At 49.8% G+C, this 26,029-nt stretch overlaps 1 protein-coding gene and 1 long non-coding RNA gene across 46 annotated transcripts in view; one reads left to right on the top strand and one right to left on the bottom strand.

Annotated features, from left to right (window-relative positions):
• Window positions 1-26,029, top strand: part of SORBS1 (sorbin and SH3 domain containing 1) — a 232,866-nt gene that overhangs the window by 116,530 nt on the left and 90,307 nt on the right. For 17 of the 43 annotated variants that reach the window (XM_040254603.1, XM_040254587.1, XM_040254602.1 and 14 more), the window contains 6 exons: window positions 3,487-3,555; window positions 6,160-6,255; window positions 8,814-8,942; window positions 19,089-19,112; window positions 19,231-19,343; window positions 25,178-25,540. In XM_040254603.1, the coding sequence (XP_040110537.1) occupies window positions 3,487-3,555; window positions 6,160-6,255; window positions 8,814-8,942; window positions 19,089-19,112; window positions 19,231-19,343; window positions 25,178-25,540 (794 nt within the window). The remainder of the gene's footprint in view (window positions 1-3,486; window positions 3,556-6,159; window positions 6,256-8,813; window positions 8,943-19,088; window positions 19,113-19,230; window positions 19,344-25,177; window positions 25,541-26,029) is intronic. The other 26 variants (XM_040254612.1, XM_040254611.1, XM_040254605.1 and 23 more) reach the window with 8 other exon arrangements.
• On the bottom strand, window positions 17,872-25,135 carry LOC120873730. Of its 3 annotated transcripts, none has more exons than XR_005723518.1 (4): window positions 24,532-25,135; window positions 22,342-22,435; window positions 21,325-21,480; window positions 17,872-18,820 (listed from the first exon to the last, which is right to left on the bottom strand). It is a non-coding gene; the product is annotated as an uncharacterized LOC120873730 (long non-coding RNA). The 3 variants fall into 3 exon arrangements; XR_005723519.1 differs by having other exon boundaries at window positions 21,361-21,480; XR_005723517.1 differs by lacking the exon at window positions 17,872-18,820 and having other exon boundaries at window positions 21,325-21,477.

Raw genomic sequence — 26,029 nt, 5'->3', positions numbered from 1 at the left:
TACCACTCCCATTCTAGAGATGGGGAAACTGAGGCCCTGTGTGGCAGTGATTTGTCTGGGGTCATCCGGCTAGTGACTGCTGAGGCAACCAACTCCAGGCGGCTGGTCACCAGCACACTGTATTGCAGAAGTGAGAGTCTGTGGTGATGGCATTATTTTTCCAAATTTCTTCAAGTTTGGCTGTTTGAGTTTAAGGGGGAAAAAAAAAACAGGAAAGGAAGAACATGGGTCTGGGCCTTGTGGAAGCTCTGAGGCTGCTGGCTTGGGGATGCTCGTCCCATTTTGTTCTTTGTCCCACACCCTGGGGCTACTTCAGCCAGATAGGGACGCTTAAAGCCAGGCCTGCAGTCCTAAGAAGGAGACCATCAGGAGAAATGAGGGCAGGTGCATAGGGATGGGATCATTGTTCAGTCACTTAGTCATGTCCAGCTCTTTGTGACCCCATGGATTGCAGCATGCCAGACTTCCCTGTCCTTCACCTTCTGGAGCTTGCTCAAATTCATGTCCATTGAGTCGATGATGCCATCCAACCATCTCATCCTCTCTCCCCCTTCTCATGCCCTCAAATCTGTCCCAGCATCAGGGTCTTTCCCAATGATTGGCTCTTAGCATCAGGTGACCAAAGTATTGGAGCTTTAGCATCGTCCTTCCAATGAATATGCGGAGTTGATTTCCTTGAGAATTGACTCGTTTGATCTCCTTGCAGTCCAGAGGATTCTCAGGAGTCTTCTCCAGCAATTTGAAAGCATCAGTTCTTTGTCACTCAACCTTCTTCATGATCCAACTCTCACATCTGTTCATGACTGCTGGAAAAACCATAGCTTTGACCATATGGACTTTTGTCGGCAAAGTGATGTCTCTGCTTTTTAATACGCTATCTAGGTTTGTCATAGCTTTTCTTCCAAGGAGCAAGCCATCTTTTAATTTCATGGTTTCAGTCACTGTCTGCAGTGATTTTGGAGCCCAAGAAAATAGTCAAAGAGAAAAGATGGGGAAGTAAAATGGATGATATTTCTTTGACTTTTATTTCTGGCTTTCTGCCAACACCCTTTTTCCATCCATCACAGAAATGTAGGTGCAAAGGGAACTTTGGAGAACTAACCTTCTATAGATGAATTGGGGGCAGTGAACAGGACGGGCCTGTGGGGCCAGTATCAGGTGGTCCTGGCTGCTGTGGTTGGAGGGGGTAGGAGAGGGCAGCGGCCTTGTTTGCCTCTGGATCCAGGAGTACCTGGGCTGACCGGTCGGTGTAGTTGATGTCACAGAGGCTGATTATTAAGAGCCCAGGTAGGATGACTGAGTCTCAGCCAAATTCACTACTGGGGTTTGGGGCATTTGGGGAAATAGAATTTATATAAGCCATTATTAGAGTATATCTGATTTGTATAGAGAGAGTATTCTATATATAAAGGCCATTTTTTATTTTAAAAATAAATGTTCATCCCAGCTGGGTACAAAGAAGATAAGTTATGGGATGGACCAGAACAGACTTCAAATCCCCTCTTAGTGATCTTAGAGCCTGGCATCCTTTCTGAGCTTTAGATTTCTTACCTATAAAATTAGAGTTCTTAACTCCTAGCTCTAGGGGCTTGGGTATTAAGGATAAAAATCAGGTGCTAATTATGGAATGAATGCTTAGCAAGGGCCCTTAGATCAGGCAAGTAGAGGCTTTATAACACCATGGCTGTTATATCTGTGGCTTGGCTGGCTCTTGGCTGCTTCCCTGGTATCTCAGACAGTTAAGAATCTGCCTGCAATGTGGGAGACCCAGGTTCTATCCCTGGGTCAGAAAGATTCCCTGGAGAAGGGAGGAATGGCAACCCACTCCAGTATTCTTGCCTGGAGAATTCCATGGACAGAGGAACCTGGTGAGCTACAGCCCGTGGGGCTGCAAAGAGTCGGACATGATTGAGCAACTAACACTTTTGGCTCTTGGCTGCAGCGGAGTCACCCCAACCTTGCTGATCACGTGTCCTGCCCCCTTGTCTTCTCCGGGCTTCCACTATCTGGGATGGGGAACTGGGTGGCGCTCAGGCTGCCAGTGGGCAATGAGGGTCTCAGTGTCTTCAGCTGAGCAGAACTTTGAAAGGTCTCCACCAACAACGAGGTGACATTCAAGGTCAACCTCGAGGTACAGAGGATTTCCCCACAGTAGAAGAGGAGGCGCAGGCTCCTGGCTGAGGGCCTCTCAAGATCCAAGGCCTGAAGATCAGAAAGCATCTGGTTTGCTGAAGAGGTTGTGAGGAGACCGTCATGGTGGGCAGGCGCAGGAGGGAATTGCTGCCAGAAAAGGGCTAGGACCAGTGGCTGAAGGGCTTAGAGTCTGGGGTGAATACCCAGGCTTTATCCCTGGGTAGCTGCTGGCCCCTGGGTCTTGCATGTCAGTTTGCTTTTAATCATTGTGAAGGTCAATTTGTTAATTTGAATATAACCACTTATGCCAATATACAGGCCATCTCACTTACTAAAAAAATTATATTCTGAACAATCATTTGTACATTTGGGGGGACTTGATTCCAAGTTCAATTTTTTTTCCTCGTAGAAATGATAATGTAAATGATTGACTTCCCAAGGGACTTGCCTGGTGGTCCAGTGGCTAAGACTCTGAGCTCCCAAAGCAGGGGGCCTGGGTTCCATCCCTGGTCAGGAAACTCGATCCCACGTGCCACAACTGAGAGTTCGAATGTCGCAACGAACAGCCTTAGTTGTGTGCCGCAACTAAGACCCAGTGCAGACCAATAAATTAAAAAAAAAAGATTGACTTGCCAACTCTAGACTCCAGTAGTATTTTTATTTTCAAATTAGAATTGAAATGTAATACATTTAAAGTGGAGGGTCTTAGAAAATCACATTGCTTTGTCCCATCTTGTTTTGTCCTGCACCCCAGGGATTTTCAGCCCTATGGGGTGTAAATGGTGGTCTTAGTGATGCAGACTGAGGGCTGGGGTGGAGAAAGGGGCAGGACGGAGCCAGGGAGAGCGGTCAGGGAGCCAGGTCATCTCCACAACCAGAACACAAGAGCCGTGGCTGGGGACTGTGGTCTGGGGGCTGGGCCAGCGTGGCTTCCCTGGCTGTAGGGGTGGGGTGGGGTGGAGGGAGGTGTCACAGAGCCTGAGGTTCTATCCTGGCTGTCCGACAACTCTCAGGATTCACAGGGATGCTTTTGAGCAGCCTTGGAATGGTGGATAAGCCTTTGTCAGGCAGGAGATGCTACTTTGAGGGAATTAAGATTTTCTTTTTTTAAATGTCAGAAGTGAAACCAAGCCAGGAGACCAGAAAATATCACTCACAACACACATCCCATCCAAACAGCTTTTGCATCCTCCCTGGTTCAAGCCACAAAGCATTCTCAGAACTCTCCCATGACGCTCTGGGGCCCCTTTTCAGGCCTGAGAGAGACCCCAGGACCCAGAACTTTGCACTGGCGGGACTCATAAAGGGTGGGAGATGTGATCACAAGCCTCATGCTCTTTTTCTTTCTTGCAGAATGTGACGTGGGTGCTTCCAAAGCCGTGGTGAATGGGTTGGCACCGGGCAGCAATGGGCAAGATAAAGGTAAGGCTCTCGAAGGGAAGCCTGGCATTTTTAGAAAGAGCAGGGCCCGGGGCCACCTGCCTGGTGGGAATAGTCACTGGTCTAATTAGGCTGTGACCTGGAGACCTGTTCCCAGGCTTTCTGAGACTTGAATCTGAGGCTGCCCTTTCCCACTGTGAGGTGACATGTCAAACTGTTCCCAGCTCACAGGATGCTGCGAACCACCCACCAAATCACAGAGGCCTCATGTATATGGCATTTATCAGCCTGCAGTGTCTCTTACCTGGCATCTTACCTTCACCGGTGATAAATAGTGACATATTCAGCATCCTGACCCTGAGGCTAGAGCCTAAATAGCTGAAATAAATCATTTTGGTGACATTTGTTTCATGGGCATCCTCCCAGGTTTTGAATTTTTAAAATTTTAGGACAAAAGATGCAAGTGTGAAAGGAATGATGGATAGGATGACCTTTGAGGTCCCATCTGTCATCCTATCTCTCATCCTGAACAGCCAAGCAGCAGGATTCCCACGTCACTCTGCAGTGAGAGGAGGCAGGGGTTCGAGTCCTGGCCTGCCGCTCAGAAACAGACACCTCTTGGGAAGCCCATTGTCTTTATGGCTATGAGTTTCCTTATCTAGAAAATGAAGGAATTTGATGATCTGTAGTATTTTTTCCTTCTTGAAACACAGGTTCCAGTGATTCTATCATCCTGTTATGTCTTATGGTATCAGAGACGGAGGGTAGAAGTCCTGTCATCGGGCTTTTGAGTCACAATGCACCCTCTCTCAGAGTACATTTACAGTTTGACATGTTTGGACTTTGTCTGTAATTACTGTCTGGGTCAGCCAAGTATTGCCTTTGAGAGAGGGCGAAGTGGAAAGTCAGAACAGCCAAGAGTGAAGGCGTGCAGAATAGGAGGGGTGGGGAGCCGGGCCGGTTGGTTAGGGCTCCCTGTGCAGGAGGGGTCCTGTTGTCCTGCCCTTTGTGCCTCCCTGCCTGGCTGCCCTCCTCCTTACCTGGTGTGGGGCAGTGTTCCCAACCTCGGCCAGGTGGCTAAGGGGATGTTGAAGGGCGGTGCCCATAGGGGAGTGTTTAAGCATCTTTTGAGGAATGCGGGGAGACGTGGGTGTCTTGTGCTCACTGTCAACCCGAGCCCTATGAATCCGTCAGGAGACTTCGGGGGTGTACGGCAGGGTGGCAAGTGGAGGTGCGCGCCACTCTACTCTCTCCTCGAAAAGACCCACCTTTGGTCGGAAAGTCAAGGCAGGTGCACCCTGGAGCCATCAGGGCGGCCTGGGGTGGTCACTGTGGGGCTCTGGTCTCGTTCTCTTCATCCAGCACTGGTTGACTCCGAGCAGCAGTCTTGCCTCTTCCTCTGACAATGGTAGCAAAAACCTGCCCCCAGCCTCCCGGGTGGCCCAGGGAGCAGTCGGTAGGATTGCTGTGAAAGCACGTTGGTATCCGAACGCATGCAGGATTGTTGCTGTCACTTCAGCTCTTGGCGGCCAGATGACTGCCATGTGCCTCGTGAGATGGCAGCCTGGCGGACTGGAAGGTGAACTGCCCATTGTAGGGGTCCCTCCTCCCTCCCGTCCTCTTGGCATGCCCGTCAGCGTGATATTGATGCAGCTGTGACAGTCTTGGTTCCCAAACAGCCCAACTACCCCCTCCTCAGCTATGATGTGGATCTGGGGCCCTGAGACCTCTGGGTGTTGCCCGTTGGTGTGATGTTGGTCCATAGCGTGTGAGCATCCATCTCTCTTTATTTGCTGCCATTGGGATGGAAAGAGGTCTCACAACATGCTTGTTGTGAGAAGGCAGGTTTGGGAAAATGCCCACCATTGTGATTCCAGAACCTGGGGAGGCAGGGGGCTCAGGGAGGTCTGAGCACCTGGATTTGAGGTCAGCAGCCTCCACCTGCATACCAGGCAGTACCCCAGCTCAAGGAGTCCAGCTGCTGTCAGCGTCCTGGGGCAGGCGCGTGGGCACTGCCCAGAGTCTTAAGTGTGCATTCGGACACTTTGGCAAACTCTTGCCCAGGAAGGGGTGGGTTTAAGTAGACCATCTGCTGCCCAACAGATGGCCATTCTGATTTGCCTGGGGCCAGAGGGCTATGGTTGTCAGAGCAGGCCCAAGACCCCAGGAGTTAAGATCCTGGAGTAGCAGCTATGAGGGCTGAAAGGACCAGGCAACTCTCAGACTTGTCCTTCTTCCACTCCTCTGGGGCCCATGAGCTGTAACTCTCCTCCAAGGAGCCTTCTCCCAACAGACAACACATTCTTCTCCCAGGGGCCCCGGGGCCCCACTTGCTCTCCCCTTCCTGCTTGCCAGGCCATCTGTGTCTCTGCAAGTCCCTTTGCCCAGAGCCTTGGCAGGTTCCTGGTGTGCCAGGCGGCACAGGCACTGGCCAGCTGCATTTGGGGTACAGCGGCAGGAGGGTTCTGCCCACCCGGGCGCAGGACTGAAGAGCGAAAGCGGGCTATTTTAAGTTCCTGCGTCCACTGCTCTTCCTATTGTTCTCTGCTGGGCGACTTCCTCCTATTGTCCCTGCCGGTTCCTCCACTGCCTGAGGGTTTCCCAAATGTTTTTCTGGATGCACCATTTACCCTTTTGTGTTTTCAGCAACTGCCGACCCTTTACGTGCACGCTCTATTTCTGCTGTTAAAATAATCCCTGTGAAGACAGTGAAAAACTCTGCAGGCCTAGTACTCCCTCCAGGTATCTTTCCTTGGGTTGGTTTCTTTTTTATTTTTATTTTTTCATTGTTAGCAGATCATGCATGATCTTCTTTCCTTCTAACAAAGACTTGGAGGCTTAATTCTTGCATGTTTAGGAGCCATTCCCTCTCACTTCTCTGGCTGGTTTCCTTTCGTGTGTGTGTGTGTGTGTGTGTGTGTGTGTGTGTTTTTCTGTGAGCCACGGGCAAATGTGGAAAGGGGCTGACAGGTGCTTTGCCCTTCCCCGTTTAGGGAGAAGGTCAGTCCAGAGGCTGACCGTTGATTCCAGCTGGTACAGGTCTGAGCCCCTTGGGCGACTTAGGTTCTTCCTAGAGGTGCCAGCTCCCCAGAGTTTATTTAAAATTCCACTGTCCCCAGGAACTAACGTGGCTGCCCAGGGCATTTCTGAGTTGGGCTGGACTTGAAGCTACTGCCTGATCAGGCTGTGTCTCTGGGATGCTGGCAGGGCCTTTGCCCTGAGCACTCCCTCCCCTGCCCCCAGCCCCCTCCCTGCATTCGCTCCCTGCCTCTCCTCTCTGTGGAGCCGGTACATTTCGGAGCTGGTAGAGTTCAGATGTCAGGTCGTAGCTCATAGCTCGTAGTGTTGTAGCCACGCATTTCGGGAAACAAACTCATTGAGAATGACAGTGCAGATAGTGGAGTGCAGTTTATTACACCGGCGGGCCCAAGGCAGAGTCTCCTCTTAGCCAAGGACCCCGACCAGTTTTTGTGAAAACCTTATATACCCTAAGTGTACTTGCTCAAACCCACCTCCCCAAATTCCTTGAAACTAGTCTGAACAAAGGAAGAGAAGGATACAGTCAAAGTTAACCCATGATTCATATGCCTCACGCCTAGGTAGTTAACAGTGGACAATTATCAATAGGCCTGTGGTCATACCCCACTAAGCATGATAGAATGTATGATTCTATTTGGTTACACAGATAATTAGGGTATTCTTTTAGGCAATGGAGAATCTAGGTATGGGCCCTGGGGCTCTTCCATCTGGGGGGCTTGGTTTTCTAGTTGCTATGTTGTTTCCATAGATACCGGGCATATAGCTCAAAGTCTGGTCAGGCCCAAGGTGCAGTCCTGCTTTCAAAATGGAGCCTGTTCTGTCCGTTTCCTCCTTCAGTAGCTTCCTCCTGCACAGCATGGGAAAAGTGAGGCCCAGGTGGCTCTGTATCCCAGCGGTGGTGCTTTCAGGAGTTGGGCCCACCTGGCTGTGTACACAGGACCCTGTGGATGGGCTGGCTTTGTCACTATGCCCCTCACCCTTTTGAAAAGCCCACGAATCACTTTTTCCATTATTTCCCTGACATTGGTCACTTATCCTGGTAGGACTGGACAAGTCAGATGCTCTTCAAGGCTGCTGCCCGCTCTGCTGAATGTGTGTTTTGTACAAGAGGTGTTGATGGAGCTGATCAATCCATTTTGTGACTAATGATCGTTCTGTTTGTGCTGTCGGAAAGGGGGCTGCTGAGTGGGAAGGAGGAGCCAAGAGACTTGATATTTCTCAGCCGTGGCACAGCAGCGGGGAGGAGGTGGACGTCTGAGCCCACATCCTGCCTGCTGCCCACCTTTACCTTTCCCCACAATCCCACTCATGACAGTTTTAGGCCTGAGATCCAGGCTGTGCCTTAAGAACTTGCAAAACTGGAATTCAGTTCCACTCAGCCTCACGGAGAGAAACAGTCAGCACATGTGCCTCCCAAGACTGTGTGGTCTGCTGGCTTTCTTGCCTCCTCCTTACTGATTTTCCTGGAGGGTGAACAGCCTGTTTTGAAGCCTATTTTGAAATCTTCAGTGCAGTTCTGAAAGATGACCTGGGTCTGCTGTGAGGCCACTGTGAACTGTAGGAGGGGTCAGGGCCCAGGGAAGTCTCGGCTGGAAGGGCCGTAAACACTGTTCCTCGAAGGATTTAGCGTTTCTAGCCGTTTTCTTTGGTGCGAATTTTCTTCATTAAGTTTGGAATGTGAGGTTCTGGGCCTCGTGATCTTTCTCCCCAGGCAGCACATCCTGTCTCACCCCTGCAGGGGGCTTGGCTTGCTGGCACAAGGAGATTGTCTTGCTTTTTCCGCTGAGGGACTGCTCTGAGCAATGTTTGTCTGTTGAACTTTCACCGAATGCCCTGTGCTGTCAACTTGCTCTTTTATAAGAAGGATGGTGTGGGAACTTGAGATATCTTTTATAAATTCTCACTTGAACTGTGCCTTACTAATCGGTCAGAAGTCTGCTCACCAAACTAAACTTCATTTAATAGAAGGAATCAACCCGCTTTGGTTTGGACATATTCCCAGCCAACATTGTAACGCATCCATTGACTCAGAACTCACTATGCCTCCATTCACTCCTAACCTCATGATGGGTGGGAAACCCTGAAAATATGATTTGTCCCTCTCCACCATCCACAGATTAATTTTCATTGACCGCAAGACTCTGCCTGTTTGTAACCAGGTTCATCTCATTCCCCAGCTGGACCAAATTGCTGGCTGATTATGGGTTTAATTCTTCAGGCGCTCTGGATTCAGTCTCCCCTTTTGGATCTTTCCTTTTCAGATATGGATCCGACAAGAATCTGCACTGGGAAGGGAGCGGTGACTCTCCGGGCCTCATCCTCCTACAGGGAGATCCCAAGCAGTAGCCCTGTGAGCCCCCAGGAGACCCCAAAGCAGGAGAGGAAAACAGGTGCGCTGCTTTGGAGACCCAGGGGTGGGGGTGGGGGGCTGCGGAACCCATCGGCTGCCTCCTGATTCTCAGGGGCCCCTGCAGAGTCTGTTCCTGTCCCTGCTGTGGTGGGTGATGATCACTACCCTAAATGAACAGGTACTCACTGGCTTCAGGCAAAGGCATGGCAGCGATCACTGTATTCTAGCTTTTGATGGAAAGTGGGCAGTCTGCGGCTCTACAGACTGTGTTCAGGAGGACAGAGAAGGCTTAGGGGTCTCGGGAGGGAGTGCTGAGATAGCCTCCAGGTTAGGCTTCTCTGAGCCCATCCCCACTTCTCGTAGCTCAGCTATGACCATCCAGGAGGGGCTGGGGCAGAATCCCAGGGAGACTGAGAAGTGCAGGTGGCTGTCTGACCTCATTAGCTCCCAAGAAGACAGGGAGGTGACCTGAGGCAGCAGGTGTGCAGAGCATGTCTAAGGCCAGTGCAGACTAGGAACCGAGGGAGGAGACAAAGGAAGCCCCCCTCCCCACCCCATCCTGTCTCTCAGGAAACCTGGGTGCCTAGAGCTCCACATTGTGGTGGAGACCTCGGACTTTGGAATGGTTATTTTTAAGAAACAGTAGACACAAGTGCGTGCATGCTAAGTCACTTCAGTCGAGTCTGGCTCTTTGAGACCCCATGGACTGTAGCCCACCAGGCTCCTCTGTCTATGGGATTCTCCAGGCAAGAATACTGGGGGGGGGGGGGTTGCCATGCCGTTCTCAGGAGCTCTTCCCAACCCAGGGATCAAACCCAGGTCTCCTGCATTTCAGGCAGATACTTTACCATCTGAGCCATTGCCCAGACCTGGGATTTTGGAACATTATAGATGGGATTCATGTCCTGCCTCCGCCCCCTGTTGGCCATTCAGCCATGGATAGGTGGTCTTTCTTAACTCTGGTGAACCCATCTGAAAAATGGGGTTGAGAACTATACCTGCCTCCCAGCATTGTTGTGAGGATGAAGTGTGTAAAGCGTTTTGTGCCACACCTGGTGGCGTGAGGTGAGCTGGCAGACCTTAACCTGCTCTTAGCAGGTTATGATGGTTTGGAACTCTCTGGGGAGCCCTTTCTGCAGCCCAGGTGTTTCTGGGAGTTGGGAAAGGCTGACTTTGAGGTTCCCCAGGCACTGTCACCTTAGGCTGGGGCAGCCCCTTTCCAACCTGAAGGGCAGTATTTCTCACACTTCAGCCGATTGTATCAGAATCACCTTGAGTGGAGAGCCAAGTTCCCAGAGCCTAGGTCCGAGTGCTAGGCTTTATGATTCCCACCTGTATGCCTGTGGTGGGGTCCGAGGTTTTGCCATCAGGTCATGCTGATGCTGCTGGTCCCAGGACCACATCTGAGAACTCTCACTCTAGGGGATGGGTGATTTCTCCCATCTTGAAGGAAGGAAATGCAGAGAGAAAATAAACTGGGGTGATGACCACTTCCTTGGGGCCAGAGACGTGCAGACTCTCTTGGTATGGTGGGGAATGGTGTGCTGTGATAGATGGAATTATATAGTATGAAGATGGTCAGTGCCCAGCATCCTGGAAACCTGACTTTCTGTCCATCCCAGCCCATGGAAAAGGTACCAAAGCAGATATCCAAGGACAAGTCCAGGCTGGGGTTTGAGTACAAGCCCTATTCTGGTGTGTTGGTCCCCATGGAAAGCTGCTTTATCCCTAGGCTCAGGGGAAGGTGTAAGTGGCCTCCAGCACTGTAGGCTGACAGCAGCTTCTTGACTGTATTCCTGAACCTAACTCTTGCCCTCCTGAATGTAACTCTTGCCCACTACAGCTTGCCATTCTGGTCTCAGGAAAGGTGGTGACATTGGGAAGATCCAGCTCCCATGCTGGAGGACCTCTGGGGAAGAGAGAACCCTAAGGGATAATTTAAAGAGAAAGAACATACTGCAGCCCCAGGTTCTGATAAAATAACCAATCAACTGCCTGGCCCTTCCTTTGGTGGTGAATGGAACGAGAAGGGGCCTTGAGCTCCCCCTGGTGGTCACAGTGTGGCACAACACAGAGCCCCGATGTTACTCTGCCTTGCCATCTGTAGGCTTCCACTCCAGTACTATGCAGTGGTTTGGGCACTTTAGGAAGCTCTCTCTAGTCCCCAGATAATTCTATATCTTGCAGATTTGTAACAGCTAATTTGAATTTTAAAGGATCTTGTTTTAAAATGGAAATACCTTGAAGGATTAGGGGATGGCTATCAGTCATTCACATGAAAGTGAAGATGTTAGGCGCTCAGTCATGTCTGACTGTTTGCGACCCCGTGAAATTCTCCAGGCAAGAATACTGGAGTGGGTAGCCATTCCCTTCTCCAGGGGATGTTCCCAGCCCAGGGATCAAATTCAGGTCTCCTGCATTGCAGGTGGATTCTTTACTATCTGAGCCACCAGGTCTCCCACATTGCAGGCGGATTCTCTACCGGCTGAGCCACAAGGGAAGCCCAAGAGTCCTGGAGTGGGTAGCCTATTCCTTCTCCAGCAGATCTTCCTGACCCAGGAATTGAACCGGGGCCTCCTGCATTGCAGGCCGATTCTTTACCAACTGAGCTATCAGGGAAGCCGTATCTTACACTAAATTTAATCTTTGTAGATTATTTTCTACCAGATAACAGAGATCATAAAATCCAAATCAGCAGACATTCATTCTGCCGCATATAGGAGCTAGACATCACCAGGAATCACCAGGAATTGTGGTGAGAAAGGGAGAAAAGGGAAAAAATTTTAGGTGCATTATGCGAGCACAAAAAGCAGTTTATTCCGACAGGAGAATCAGGTGTGGGCCCCTACTTCACTGTTTTCTGACCATGCATAATGTCACACGTTTGAAAGACGAATGAAGGGTGAAGGTTCAATGGTTTCTAAGCCTTTCTAGTTACAAAATATTTTGTAAATTTAGAAGTTTGGAAATTAAACTGATACAGGGTCTTCTTCACTGGAGACAAATTCAGGGTTGTATACCAGGCCAGTTTGGGTGGAAAGGAAAAAGCTGGGGTTGAGTGGGAGGCCAGGGAAATACGCTGAGTAGGTGTCCAAAAGGAATAAGTTAGCACTGGAGGTGAGTTTAGAAGAGGATGCAGCTCAGTGGGGCTTTAAGGACTGGAGGGACATTCTTGTTCTCTTATCCTTTGGGTCCCTGGTGGGCATCCTACTATCTCTTGACCCTGCTGGGTGTGTGGCTCTCCAGCCCTACTCACCCCTGCCTGCTCCCTTCACCTGAGCCTCTGAATGACAACTTGCCGGCCCACACCAAGCCTCTGGGCCTTGAATCGCCTCATGAAACCAGTTCTCAGCCGTACTTGCAGGCAGCCATGCCAGCCTGGACTGGGAGCCCAAGCATGAGGCAGGACGCCTTGCCTGGCTCTTGCTAAGGATCAGGTGTGCTTCCTGTTCCTGGTGTCTTTACAGATAGCGCATGTCAGATGGCAGCTGCTCCGCCTGCACCACCAGGGCCAGCGTGTGTGCCCCAGCCTCTCGGTCCGTTTCTCTCTGCCTTCCTCCTCGGCTTTACCACCTTCTTCCATCCCTGCCAGTCTCCAAGATGTTGATCATTTGCCTGGACTAGAAGCTTTGTTCTCACGTTACTGCCCCCTGTGGCCTGATTTCCTTCTCTGTATGGCCCCTTGACATCCACATTTCAGGGATGTCCCCTATTCCCTGTCCTTGCTCCGCTTCCCTTGTCCTGTGAGAGGTGGTCTAGTTCTCAAATCACACAGTCCCCTCTTAAGGCTCAGCTCTGCTACTTACCAGTTAGCCTTGGGGAGCTTCAGTTTCCCGTCTGTAAAGTGGAGATGGTCTTCATAGGGTTGTTGGGACTCCACAGACTCGTCCACATCAGGACGTAGCCCAGAGCCAGGCACGCACAAGATGCTCTTGGATGGGAACCAGTCTAGTTACTGCAAATCAGGAGGCCACTGCAGAAAGACCTACAGTAATTCCTATGGAGACTCTGAGGGTCTAGACCTAGTGTAGTGATAGGGGGCAGGCGAGGGGAGGAAGAGGGGGGGCCAAGAAAGGCGTTTATTTGGAAGAGTGGAGTGGCAGGGTTGGCGCAATGTCTCAGGAGTGTAGAGAGGTAGGACTCCGTGCTGAGCAGGAGGCGCCTTCCCTGGTTGACTAGGAGAATAAATGTACTCATGGAGATGCTGGATATGTGAGGGGAGTCGGAAGGACTGTTGAATTCCATTCCTTGATGTACTGAGTTTCTTGGCAAGAGAAGGACTTCTAGGAGGAAGTTTCTAATAGGCATTTGGGAATTTGGAATCCAAGTTGCAGACTTGGGAGCCATTGGCATCCATGTAGACGCTGGGAGGGTGGAGATGCTCTCTGAGGTAGAGTGACAGATGGGGCCCTCAGAGTTGCCCAGTTTAAACTCAGCCTCCATGTTTGAGGCCCTCAGTTCTGTTCCTGGCACCTCTGCCAAAAAAAAAAAAAGAAAAACCAACCTAAAAACCCAAACAAAAAACTCAGCCTCCAGACTCCTGCCTTCAGTGGTAGCTTCACTCGGGATCCTTGACCACCCTCCTAGTCTTTGAATGTAGACCTTGGTTTTGGATCGGAACCATCTGGAAAGAATTATAGTAATCTTAATGCTGATTCTCTGCCTCCGAGAGAAGCTTCTTCCTGCTTGCTGGTGTGATATCCTGGCTGGGTTTGGGTAATGGCCCTGTTGGTTCAGGCGTGGCCCCTCCTGTGTCCCCAGGTCAGGGTGGTTTTACTCAAGAGGAGATGGGGAGCCTGAACTGGTGGTGGGCGTGATGCCAGTCTTCCTGTCTGGTATGGCCTGGAGACCATCAATCCCTTTGTTCTGACTCAAAAGCCAAGCTTCAGTTCGACCCTTATCCTTTATTCTGTGCCTGTTGGCTCTCATCCTTTCTGTCTGATTCTTGACTGCAAAGTTAGCTTTGGATGTAGAGATTCTTGGACCTGTAACCAGCTCATTTCCTCACATTTGCTCTCCAGAAATAGCAGTAGCAAGAAGATAAGAAAATTGACATTAAAATAGTTAGACATTCCTTACCCCCATTAACTAAGAGTCTTTTTCATGAGCTCATATGTGATAAAAGGGGCCAAATGAGAAGTCAGTGGAGGCGAAAGTCCTGACAAGAGAAGACTCTCACTGTGGTGCCAACTGCAAGGTCAGGGGATTCCCAAAATCACCCTCAGGTTTGATAATTTGGTAGCAGGACTCAAAGAATTCATTTGAAAGCTGTTATACTCACAGTTCTGGTGAACAGTGAGAGGATGCAGATGAAAATCAGCTAAAAGAAGGAGTGTATAGGGTGGAGTCTGAGGAAGAAGGAAGCATGGCTTTGGCGGGGTTCTCGCCTGTGAAGTCAGGATGCGTCAGTTCCTAGCATTGCCTGTGGGAACGTACTCAGAGCGGTGGTGATCAGGAAGGTCATCCAAGTTGTGGTGTCCCTGGTTTTTATTGGGGCTCTTTTACGTTGGGGCTTCCCTGGTGGTTCAGATGGGAAAGAATCTGCCTGCAATGCGTGAGGTTCGATCCCTGGGTTGGGAAGATCCCTTGGAAAAGGTAATGGCAACCCGCTCCAGTATTCTTGCCTGGAGGATCCCATGGACGGAGGAGACTGGTGGGCTCCAGGCCATGGGGTCATAAAGAGCTGGACACAACTGAGCGACTAACACATAACACGTCCACCGCCCAAGTAGTTCACTTCACTCTCCAGTCCTTTAGCTGTGGACTCAAAAGTCCCCCAACCTCAGTCATGCTGTTGGCATAGGACAGACACAGTCCTGTGAAGATGACATCCCAGGCTCTTAGAGATTGACTCCTGGAAGCCAGAGAGCAAAGGCCAGACCTCCTTTTGGAGGGGGGCAAATTCTTTACCACACAGCATTAATAAAAATTAAATAAGATTTGGAACACTCTTAGACCCACTTTTAACACCTTTTCCTCTAACTCTTGGATACCCTACTGGGAAACACAGAACTAACTCAATGAAAAGTGTCCTGAGATCCCAAGATGTGATCAGCCAAACCTTACAAGAGACCAAAATGAAATTAGCTCAGAATGAGGTAAAGGAAAATAAGCAAGCTGTGGCCATGGACCAGAAAAGATTGTGTATCAGGAACAGATGGAGGGAAAGATAAAGCAAAATAAATTGAACTTTTCTCATGAAAAGGCTTGGTCTCCTCAGAGCTGCAAAGCCTACTGAGGATCCAGCTTTCTAAGCCCCTCCTCCACCTCAGAACTCTGAGCCAACGTTTATTGAGAGAAGCATTTTTGACAGTATACCTAACCAGGAGTTAATAATTGATGACCATGTATATTAAATTTCACCTTTCGCACTTAGACGCAAATGGCCCTGGGCTGCTACCAGCTTTGAAGGTTCAGAGGACTAGGTACCAGATGAAGGCTGATGAAACGTCAGGAACGCAGCTCTTTTAAGGAAGAAAAGAATGTTCTGTAGGGTCCTGGGAACTGCCTTTTTGGGGACAGAGATAGGGAAACAGTCTTAAAGACTTGGAATGGGGGGGGGGGAAGTGGGTTGATCCCTGAGGATATTATGTTCTTATGACTACTTATCAAATGGTGGAAGTCAACCACTCTAATTTCTATGTCTGGGAAATTTCTTTTCCCTTATATTTTGGATTCCAATCTTACTAAGCACACACTTAATGCCAGATACTTCCGTTCAGTCCTTGTGACTCAAGAGATAGATAGGGCTTCCCTGGTGGTCCAGTGGATAAGAATCCTCCTGCCAATGCAGGGGACAGGGGTTCGATCCCCCATCCAGAAAGATCCCACATGCCTCGGGGCAACTAAGCCCGTGCACCAGAACTACTAAGCTTGTGCTCCAGAGCCTGGGGGGTTGCAGCCACTGAAGTGCCTGTGCCCTGGAGCCTGTACTCTGCAGCAAGAGAAGTCGCCACAGTGAGAAGCCTGTGCACTGAAACTGGAGGGTAACCCTGGTTGCCGCAACTAGAAAAAAGTCCCCCAGTAGCAGGGAAGACCCAATGCAGCCAAAATAAAATCAGTAAATATTTAAAAGAGATCATCTCCCATTTCACATAGGAGGCTCTGTCCCTTGCTTCAGGATATGAAGTGAGCAAAACAGGACTCAAACAAGGCTGTCTGATTCAACAGTGATGCTCCCTTTATGATACCTAGGGGTTTGGAGAAGCAGACTTCCCTTGGCTTTCCATGACACATCTGTGTTGCCAGCATCACCTGAAGAGAACCAGCCAACCAACCAACCACAGAGCAGACAAAATGACCTGCCCCCACATCCATGTACAAAGTTCACATCCTTCACTGATAACCCATCTTCAGAATCCATTGACACTTAATGTGTGTGTCAATCTGATAGATTTGGTAGAATGACTTAACAAAACCCGACTAGAAATAACCTAGAAAGGAAGAATAAGGTAGTAAAAGTGACAGATACAGGGGTGGAGGGAGAACCATTGCCACAACGTGTCCTCTGATGTTTGAAGGCCTTTGTGTGCAAGGAAATCTTGGGGCCAGAGATCTGGATGGATACACCAGTGAGTGTTAAAAATGGTCACTTTTAAAACGTGTCACGTCCCTGACCTCAGCAACCCTGTGAGGTGTGCAAGGCGGTGAGGATTATATTTGGCCTTGATCACACAAGCCTGTATGTTGCAGTAACATCAGTAAAAATCAAGTCCTATAAATTTCCCAGCTATGTGTTTGGGACAAGAAGACAGATATCTAGGAATTGTCCCTAAGGTAGTGGCAGAAATGTGACAGGCCATCTGCTCAAAAAATAATTCAGTTGGAACAGGTTATAAAAACTTTGCTTCAGAGGAGGAAGAAATTTGCAAAAATAACCATTTCCCCAGTATAAGGATGTTTTTGAATATACATTATTATAGCACTGATTCTCAAAGGGAGCTCTGGGCTGTGGACCAGTGGCCTTAATAGAACCTGGAGACCTGTTGGAAATGTAAATTCTCAAGCCTGACTTCTCATCTGAGTCAAAAACTCTGGGATGGGGCCCCGTGAAGTGTATTTTAACAGGCACTCCTGGTTGTTCTTGATGAAGCTAGGCTGCTGTACCCGGATGCTGATCGCTAGAAACCCTTCTCCGGCCCGGCCTTTTGTCCTGACACCCTTTGGCTTCCACCACCTTCCTGGAATGCAGGCTTTGCTTTGTGGCAGATGGTGGGACTGGTGGCTGTGGGTGGCAGACAGAGTGCCACGCTTGATTCTAGAGACCAGAGCCGACTGCTTTGTCACTTCCTGGCTCTGTGACTTTGGGCAAGTCACTTGGCTTCTCTGTTTCTTTATCCATGAAGCAGAGTGGTTACCTACCTCACAGACTGTGTACACTGAACTAAATACTAATATGTGCAAAAGTGGCCAACAGCGTCTGACACTTAGAAAGGTGTTCAATAAATAGCTTTTTAAAATCTCAGCTAGACATCCAGAAGACATACCTCTAATCCCTGAGGGACCCATGTTGAAATGGGGCCATGGGCTGTGAGAGCTGCAGTGTATTATTCCCGTCTTTATATAGGATGAGATGAGAGGTGGCAGCCAGAAGGAGGAGCCCGAGGGATTGTGTCCATGAGGGGTTGGCAAACTGGTGGTTGGGCCTAATCTGGCCTATGCTTGTTTTTGTACAGCTGGTAAACCTGGAATGGGGTGTGTGTATGTGTGTGTGTGTGTTTATTTTTTGGCTTGCCTTTAATTAGACTGAACTCTTGCAGTTTTAAAAGTGGAATCAATCAGAAGGCATGGGTATCGGGAAGTTTTTTTTCCGATACTTGTAAACTCAAATTCTTCTTTGGAGTAAAGCAGGCTTTTGTTTACTGATCAGAGGGTTACTTCTGAGTTGCAAAAAAAAAATCCCTATTCAAACCAGGCTGCCACAATTGGACAGAAAGCATAAGCATGTTTTTTCCTTGCATCTGGGTTTTTATATTTTTAGGGGTTAAAGAAAAATCAAAGGATGGGCTATGTGAAAATTATATGAAATTCGTATTCCAGCTTCCATAAATGAAGGTTTATTGGAGCACAGCCACCCCATTCACTTGATACTGTATGTGGCTGCTTTTGTACTAGAGCAGCGGAGTTGAATGGTTGTGACTGAGGCCATGTAGCCATCAAAGCCTAAAGTATTTGCTATCTGGCCCTTTATAGAAAAGGTTTGCTGACCCCTGGGCTGCATAGAAGATAGAGAATAGACGCAAGAGATGATGCAGAAGATGGAGATAATAACACACATTGCTGAGCTCTGCCAGGCACTGTGCTAAGCACTTCTCACGCTTATACCATTTAATTCTTAACACAACACAAGTATATCATTATCCCCATTTTTCAGGTGGGAAAACTGAGGCTTATAACTTGCTCAGGGCCACAGAACCTATAGGCAGAGGAGCCAGGATTTGAATTGAGGTCCAGTTGCCTTCCCAGCCAAGCTTGGAACCACTGTGCTCTCCTGCCTTGTGGGGTTAAGTGGGTCAGGTTAGAAGAGACTTAGGGTCTCTGAGCTGTGCCAGGTGATAGATGGAGGGCAGGTTGGTAGCTGGCTCACAGGAGACAGGGGTGCCTTGTAGTCTGATGAAAACTCAGGATGACTAGATTTTGAAATGTTTATGGGGTTCGTTTAATGGAAAGAAGAGGGGCAGGCAGGGAGAGAGAAGCCCTTATCACAGCAGATACCTCTGGGCTTAAATCATGTTCTTCCCGACCCTTAGCGCCAGCAGCCGTGGAAAAAGTGCTTATGGATGTCTCCCTCTCCGGGTCAGTTCATTAGCCCAGACTGCTAATGAGGGGAGGTCATTCTGAGCCCACATCAGGCTTAAAAACAGGGGAGCGCAAGTCAGTGAGTCAGAACTGGGCAGGAGAGTTCTGTGGCCTTTTTGTCTGTAAAGTAAGAATGTCAAGAACAATTGTTTCTTCATTACTGTGAATGTGAGCCTTGTGTTTTCAAAGGTCAGCGCCTGTGAGCACATCATGGTTTAGAGTGGGTTCCTATGGTAATTAGGCCATCGTGACTGAGGGCATTTTGTGTCAGGCAACGGGGTGCTGGATTTTCATCTTTCTGAGCACAGTGTGCTTGTTTCCTGCAAACGTAACCATTTCTGTTTTCCCTCTTTTCTGCCTGTTTGCCTCCTTTCTGTGCCACACATAGTTCTGGAGTCAGAGAATTCCTCAGGTATGGTTTCTCTTGTATCTGTTCTATCCCTGCCTTCCACCAGGAACCCTTCAATCAGAGGGACCCAAGGAATGTTCCTGAGAATGAAGGGTTCTTTTTTTTTTCTCTCATCCCTCAGATGAGTGGAAGCTTTCTTCCAATGCCGATGCCAATGGAAATGCCCAGCCCTCTTCACTCGCTGCCAAGGGCTACCGAAGTGTGCATCCCAGCCTTCCCTCCAGCAAGCCCCAGGTAGGCGTGTGCCCAGGGGCAGGATGGGGACCACTCTTGAGCCGGATAGCTTACACTTGTGCCTGCCCGCTCACTCAGCTGGATGATGGACTGGGTTCTGAGTCGCACTTTTGATCAACTCTGGGAAAGCCCCAGGAGGACCGGAGTTAGACAGGAGTTGGGGTCAAGGAAAACGGAAGCATAGGGTGAGGCTGGTCTGTACCGAGCATCAGAAATATCAGCCTAGTGTTTCCTGGGTTTGAAACGTGTATGGAAATGATCTGAAAGAGGGAATGCCAAGCCAGAAAAAAAGGTCTGAGCCTGTTTTATAACAACTCTTTAGAGTATAATATTCAAAAAGAGAGTTCACTCTTGTGTTTAGTCCATTAATTTGCTAGAGTTGGAACTGTTAAGAGTTTCAGCAACTCTGTCCTTACGGCTTTTAGATTAGGGAGCTGCGGCCAGTGCTTAATCTAGCAACCTAGAAGCAGCAGGCGGAAGTTCAAATGGCTTTGAACTGCCTAGCACTACCTTACAAAAGAAAATCCCCCACATGGTACACATGGGAGGAGGAATAATTTTGCTGCAGTTTTCCTCCCAAGTTGTTTGCCTGATCTTTCTTACTTCCCCTCCCTGTTGCTACTTTGCCAGCTTGACGAAAGGAATAGACCCTGTTGTAATTCAGGCAATCCGTAAAGAGTGTTTTTACATAGCAGAGTAACAGCCATCAAACGGAGCAATCCATTCTTTTAAAAAGAGCTGTGCTGCTCAAAAACAGCAGAAATGTGTTCCTTACGCAGTCCGCCTCCCCACGCCCGCCTTCTGTGCATGTACTCCCAGAACTCCCCAGGAACCCAGGGAATCCACATGCCTTCCTACTTCCCACCCTGCTTTTCCAGTGATTCTCTGGGTTCTGCTCATGGGGACATAAAATTGCACTCGTCCCTGGAATGAAATTGAGTTGGAGATGATGCCTTCCCTCCCCTCTGCAGACCCCCATCTCCACAGGTTTAAAGGAGGTTGCTGAGTTGTGTGCAGCCCCTTTCAGCACCCTGTTCGCTGATCAAAGTCCCCCTGTACCCCCACCCCTGGTGCAGGGCCGCTGATGAGAGCCAGAAGCTGCAAATGGGCCTGGCCTCCTGAAGGCCTCATTAGACTCGGGACGTGGGAGGTCCTTTGTCCAGCAAATTATGTGCCATCGTTTCTAAGCCCTTTCACAGCATCTAGGTCTGCTGCTGGTGGCAGGCACAGTTCCTTCTTAGCACTCTTCAGGTTGGATACAGTTGGCTCTGTACCTGGGTTAGGAGATAGTGCTAATTAACCCCGGGCGCATGTAGAAGCACAGCCTCTTCCACTATCAGTGACTTAGCCCGAAGGGTAGCTCACTAAGTCCTTTTGGCTTCTAAAACAGTTCTTCTATAGAGAGGATTTTAAGAGCATGTCAAGTGAACAAAAATCCCCTTTAAATACACTTACTGATGGCAACTTTGTCGAGCATTTGTTGAATTCAGATCACTGTGTGAAACATTGCCCTCAAGGAGTTTGTGAGGGTGAGCCTCAAAGCAAGGATGACCATTCTGTAACAGTGTCTACGAATTGTGTACGCATCTTCTCATCTCTTATTGTCTGAGAAGTTTCTTTGTACTGGGGTGTCTGAAACGATACCTGGCAGGTTGCTGAGATAAGAGGTTTTCTGTATGTTCAGTGTAAAGTTGACCGTCCAGCTTTCAAGAGCCTTTAGGTCATAGATTTGTTTTCTGAATGCAAAAATGACTTCTTGTTTCCATAGCCATGGCCAGAGCTAATAGAATATGCTGATTTAGATGGAGCTTGGGTAATTGGGCTGCTGACTGCCCTGGCTTGGTTTCAGACGAAGACAGCTCTCAGACCCCTGCAGGCCTAGCATCTCCTCCTAAGGAGGAGTCCAGGGACTCATGGGCCAGAGGGGAATCCTGTGTCCTGCTGCTCCCACCTCTGCCTTTCCTTCCACTGCCCTGCTCACCTTACCCCCGGGGACAGGCAACCAGGGCTTTCCCACCTCTGACAGCATCATTGTAGCGGGCCCCAATGGAGCAGGGACTGGTAGTTTCTGAAACTGTATACACTAGGATCATGGCAGATTCTTCAAGCACCCTCATGGTTTTCACTGTCCTATCTTCTAAAAAGATAAATGGAATTTCATTAGTAGCTAGCTGGGGAGAAGTGCCAACTGCCTAGGTGGTTCCCACCATGTTTACAATAAAAGAAAGTTCCTTCCATGTAAAGCGACTATGCCTACCCTCCTCCTTCTTGGAGCTAAAAGGAGCCCCAGGACAGGAAGGCCTTGGCTCCAAGCACATTGTCAGCACTCTGGGGAAGCGTCCTCTCTACAGGGTCAGGGCCCTGGGAAGCTTCAGCCCTGATGTAATTCAGCCCTGGCCCCTTATATGGCCACAGCCACATTAAGTTAAAAACTCACTGAAACCAATTGCTATCTTTGGACCAGAAGGAATCACATGGGGGACACTTGAGCTCAAAATAATTCTGAACCTCACTCAAAATTGCCTTTTCCTGACCTTCCTGACCACCAGCATCAGCTCACCTTGGTGCGCGCTTGTTCAAGTGCTTTGTTTCTAGAGAGCATTGTTTTCGTCCAATAGCACACCCCAGGTTCTAGCCTAAGTTCACCGAGAGAGTGTACACCTGGAAGGTTCTGCTCCTGCCGGTGGCTGAAAATACATTTTGTATTTTTGGTTGGTGGATATATGGCCACATTCAACGGGCACTGTCCTGGGCTCCCTGTGGAGAGGATAGGCATCTAGTTAACCTAAGGGGTAGACTGTTTACTGTCTCTCGGTTGATAGTATAGTCCAGACCCATACTTTATTTCACGTATTCACCCTCACTAACATCTGTTCCCCTGCTGCCTGCATTCTGCAAAAAAATAAAAAGGAAATACAAAATAACCCCAAATCGACCACACCCTTCCACTCTCCGAGTTTAGGGTTATAATCCATTTACCATCCAAACTCTGCCTCACCTGTGCAGTTTAGTGGAAGGTTCTGGTTTTCTTCTCATAGTGGGTGATCTTTAAAGATAGGGGCCAGTGGAGAAAGTCTGGGTGTCTTAAGTTGCTGTAAGAAAATAACAAAGGCAGGTGATTCGATGAGCAGACTTTTATTTGTCACATGTCTGGAGGCTGGGAAGTCCAAGGTCAGGCGCTTGTCCGTTAGGTTTCTGGTTAGGGCTCTCTTCCTGAAGTGCAGACGGCCCCCTTCTCCTGTGACCTCACCTGATGGAAGGAGAGGGCGCTGGTCTCTCTGGCTCATCCTATAAGGATGCCAGTCCCATCACAGGGTCTCACCCTCATGACATCACCTAACCCTCATTACCACCCACAGGCCCCACCTCCAAATGCCATCCCTTGGGGTTTGGGATTCAACTTGTGAATTTTGTGGGGACACACATCCAGGAAATAAACTTTCCTTATGGCCTAATTCCCAGCTGAACCACAGGTTCACAGATGGCTCTCCTTGACATGAAAATCATCTGGAGATTTATCCGTTTCCCCGACCCTCTGCCCCACTGAGCCCCAGGAGGAGCTAGGGGCCGTGTTGAGGGAGAGGAAATGAGGTGAGGGCTGCAGTTTTCTAGCTCTGAGCCTGGAACCAGAGCTTTGCACAGAAACCATGGGCCTGAGGCTGATCACCCTTTTCTAGGATTGCCTGTGCCTCGTGGCTGGATGGGGATGGGGAATGGGCTGAAATCAGGTAAACCAGGCACCGTCAGATGCCAAGCCAGCCAGCCAGTCAGTTGCTTCATGGCCTGCCCCTTTGTTCTGGGTGCATCAAAAATAGAAGACAACATGCTTTTAATCTCATGACTGTCTTCCTTCTAATAAGTGGTTCCATCAAATTGTTTCCTAGAAGACAAGAGCACTCATGGATTCTAAGTCTTTAGCAGTCTCTTCTTGGTAGGCTTTAAATTATTTTGCTGTGGGATTGAGTGCTGAATCTTAGGGACTCAATTGAGACTTTGCCTCTGGTGAACACAGCTCTGAATGATTCTTCCAGTCCTACATTTCCTAAGGGAAAAGAATGAAACACACTCAAGAATTTGAGGGAACTCAAAGCTTGGAAGCCAAAGGCACGGAGTGGAAAGTCTTGGAGGAAAGGAGATGGGAGAAGGCTGGGAGCTCTCAGGCTTCTTCCACTGGCACTTAGCCCTTGGGTACCCTTGTTGGGTCAGGAGGTCTCAGGGGGTGCAGGTCAGTCCAGAACTAGTGTCAGACTGACTTAGCACTTGGGCTGAGCTCAGCGTCGTGTGATGTAGGGGGAGTCAGCCTGCCTCTTCAGGTGAGTATGATCCAGTTCTTGACTTTATCCTGAGAAGTGAACAAGCCAGGAGGAGTCTAAGCTGAGGGTTTGCTTTCAGTCATGTCGGGAATTGTTGTTTCTTCAGATCGTGTTGTGCTGCTGTTTCTAATGGTCGTCCTTCTTCCCGTTTCCCTCCTCTTTCTTTCTTTTTACTGTGTCTCGAAAATACCACGAAGGTCCTCTCTCCCCCACGCCCTCCTTTCTGCAAAGAGGACCGCTTTGCATGGCAGCCCCCCAGCACCCGCAGTCCCTCCAGGGACTCACTCTACCTGAGCTCACCAAAGCCTTACCTCCCACCTGGCACCCTCAGCCAGCAGAGCCCCTCACTACCCCGGCCCATCTCTGTACCCCTGGCAGCCGGATCAGCCCCCCGAGGTGTGCCATGTCCTGGGCCCCCGCTTCCAGGATCCACATTCCCTGGCGCTTGGTCCCAACCCCAGCAGCGCTGTGCAGCCGCCAGGACAGTCGATAGAGAGAATGTGAGCTCTAACCCACGTCATGAGGCAGTTGGGAATAAAAAGGTCAGCAGCTTATATGTACCATGTTTATCCCGTAACGTTTGCCCGGTGGCATCGGAAAACCTCTCTGGTGTTGCACGTGACCCAGCCAAAGGCACTGAAGCTGCAGGCACTCAGGCACCGGCTCCCACCATTGTCTCCCGCGTAGCCGGCACAGGGACGCCACCCTCTGCTGCTCCTCCCAAGCTATCCTTTGACATCCGTAAAGATGCCGTTGGCTGTGGCCAGAGGCCTTCCCTGGGGCCTTGGCCTTCGTTCCCAGACGCAGTGAGAGCACCTGGGCTAGGCCCCCAGGTTACCTCTGATCCCGAAAACCGGAAGAAAAAAGAACCTTACCTTTTGCAGCCGTGTTATCCAGCCAAGGCAAGAAATTAGGAATGTGTGTGTGTCTTCTCCACCGTCTCTTCTCAAAACTCATGTGAGCAGCTCTTTTTTTTGTTTTCTGGGCCACCCTACCCTCTCTCTTCTTGTTAATAATGCTGCAGCTTGATCCCAAATTCTTCTCTCTAAACATCTCAGCACAGTCCTCTCGATCTCCCTGCCTCTTTCCTGTAAATATGTAAGTATGCTGGAGCGTGGAATCTGTAGACTAATAACATGGTGAGACATTATATGTTTTATACATTTTGTATCAAGATGCTGGAGAAATGGTCTTCACTCCCAAGCTTTCAGGCTTTGCAAGCCATTTTGGGGGTTAAACACAGCCTGCCTGCCTGTTGTTCTCTTTCTCTCTCTCTCTCAAGTGTTAAAAGGATTCAAAAATAGATGGATGGAAAGTAAAGTTGGATGGGGTTCCCTCTGTGTCATAGAGTGTCAGGAGGCCAGCTGGCCAGCGCTGACTGTCTTGTGTACTCGGAGGAAAGGGCACTGATTAGATATTTCTCAGAGTGCCTCACTGCATGTCCACTCTTGACTGTTTAAATATGGAATTCCTTCTTCCCCGCGCTTCCCCTTCACGTAACGACCCCCTTGTTTCCCACAGGACGCCACTTCCTCCAGCCCAGCCCCGCCTGAGGTCATAGTTGTCCCTCTCTACCGGGTTAATACCGACAGAGGGCACGAAGGCACTGACAGACCTCCAGCATCTCTGGGGCCCCACGGCCCCCCGGTCCCGGCGGCTGCCCCTGCCGGCTCACCTCTGACCTTCCCGACTCTAGACGATTTCATTCCCCCTCATCTGCAGAGGCGGTCCCACCACAGCCAGCCAGCCAGCGCCCCTGGCTCCCTCCCCCCAGCTAGCCAGACTCCACCGTCCTTCTCACCGCCGCCTCCACTGGTCCCTCCGGTCCCCGAGGGCCTCCGCAGAGTCTCGGAGCCTGACCTCACGGGAGCTGTTTCAAGTACCGTAAGCCTTGCGGGATCCCCTTTCTCCCAGCTTTCCTGAATGTCTGCTCCCAGCAGTAAGAAAACAGCAAACCAACCCCAACCCCTTTCTCACTGCAGCACTAAGTTCTGAGAGCGGCGTCGGCTGCCCTGTGTGTGTGTGATGACCGGGCCCGTGTTTGCTTTCACTAGAGCATGCCTCCCCTGTGTGTTCCGTGGGCCCCCGTGGCTGTTCACCAGTCTGTCTAGACGCTCTTCCTCTCTGTCCTGTTTGGAATGCACATCTTCCTGCAGAGAAAACCACTTCCGTGGCCTTTCCTTGGACTAGCTGTGCTCTTTGGGGGGCCGGGCAGATGTAGTATAGCGAGCTGAGGAGAGCTGCAGAATTGCGTGGAAAAGCCAGCAGCAGGCACGGTGCTCACCGTTTCTCTAGCAGGGAGCAGGGAGGTTCTAGGGGAGGCAGAGATTCACTCTTGTTGATTCTGCAACCTAGCAGGCTTTCTTTTATATA

Source organism: Oryx dammah, unplaced genomic scaffold (genome assembly GCF_014754425.2).
Source record: "Oryx dammah isolate SB20612 unplaced genomic scaffold, SCBI_Odam_1.1 HiC_scaffold_14, whole genome shotgun sequence".
NCBI lineage: Eukaryota > Metazoa > Chordata > Mammalia > Artiodactyla > Bovidae > Oryx > Oryx dammah.
The sequence above is the reverse complement of the archived record's forward strand: the minus strand, read 5'-3'. Positions and strand labels throughout refer to the sequence as shown.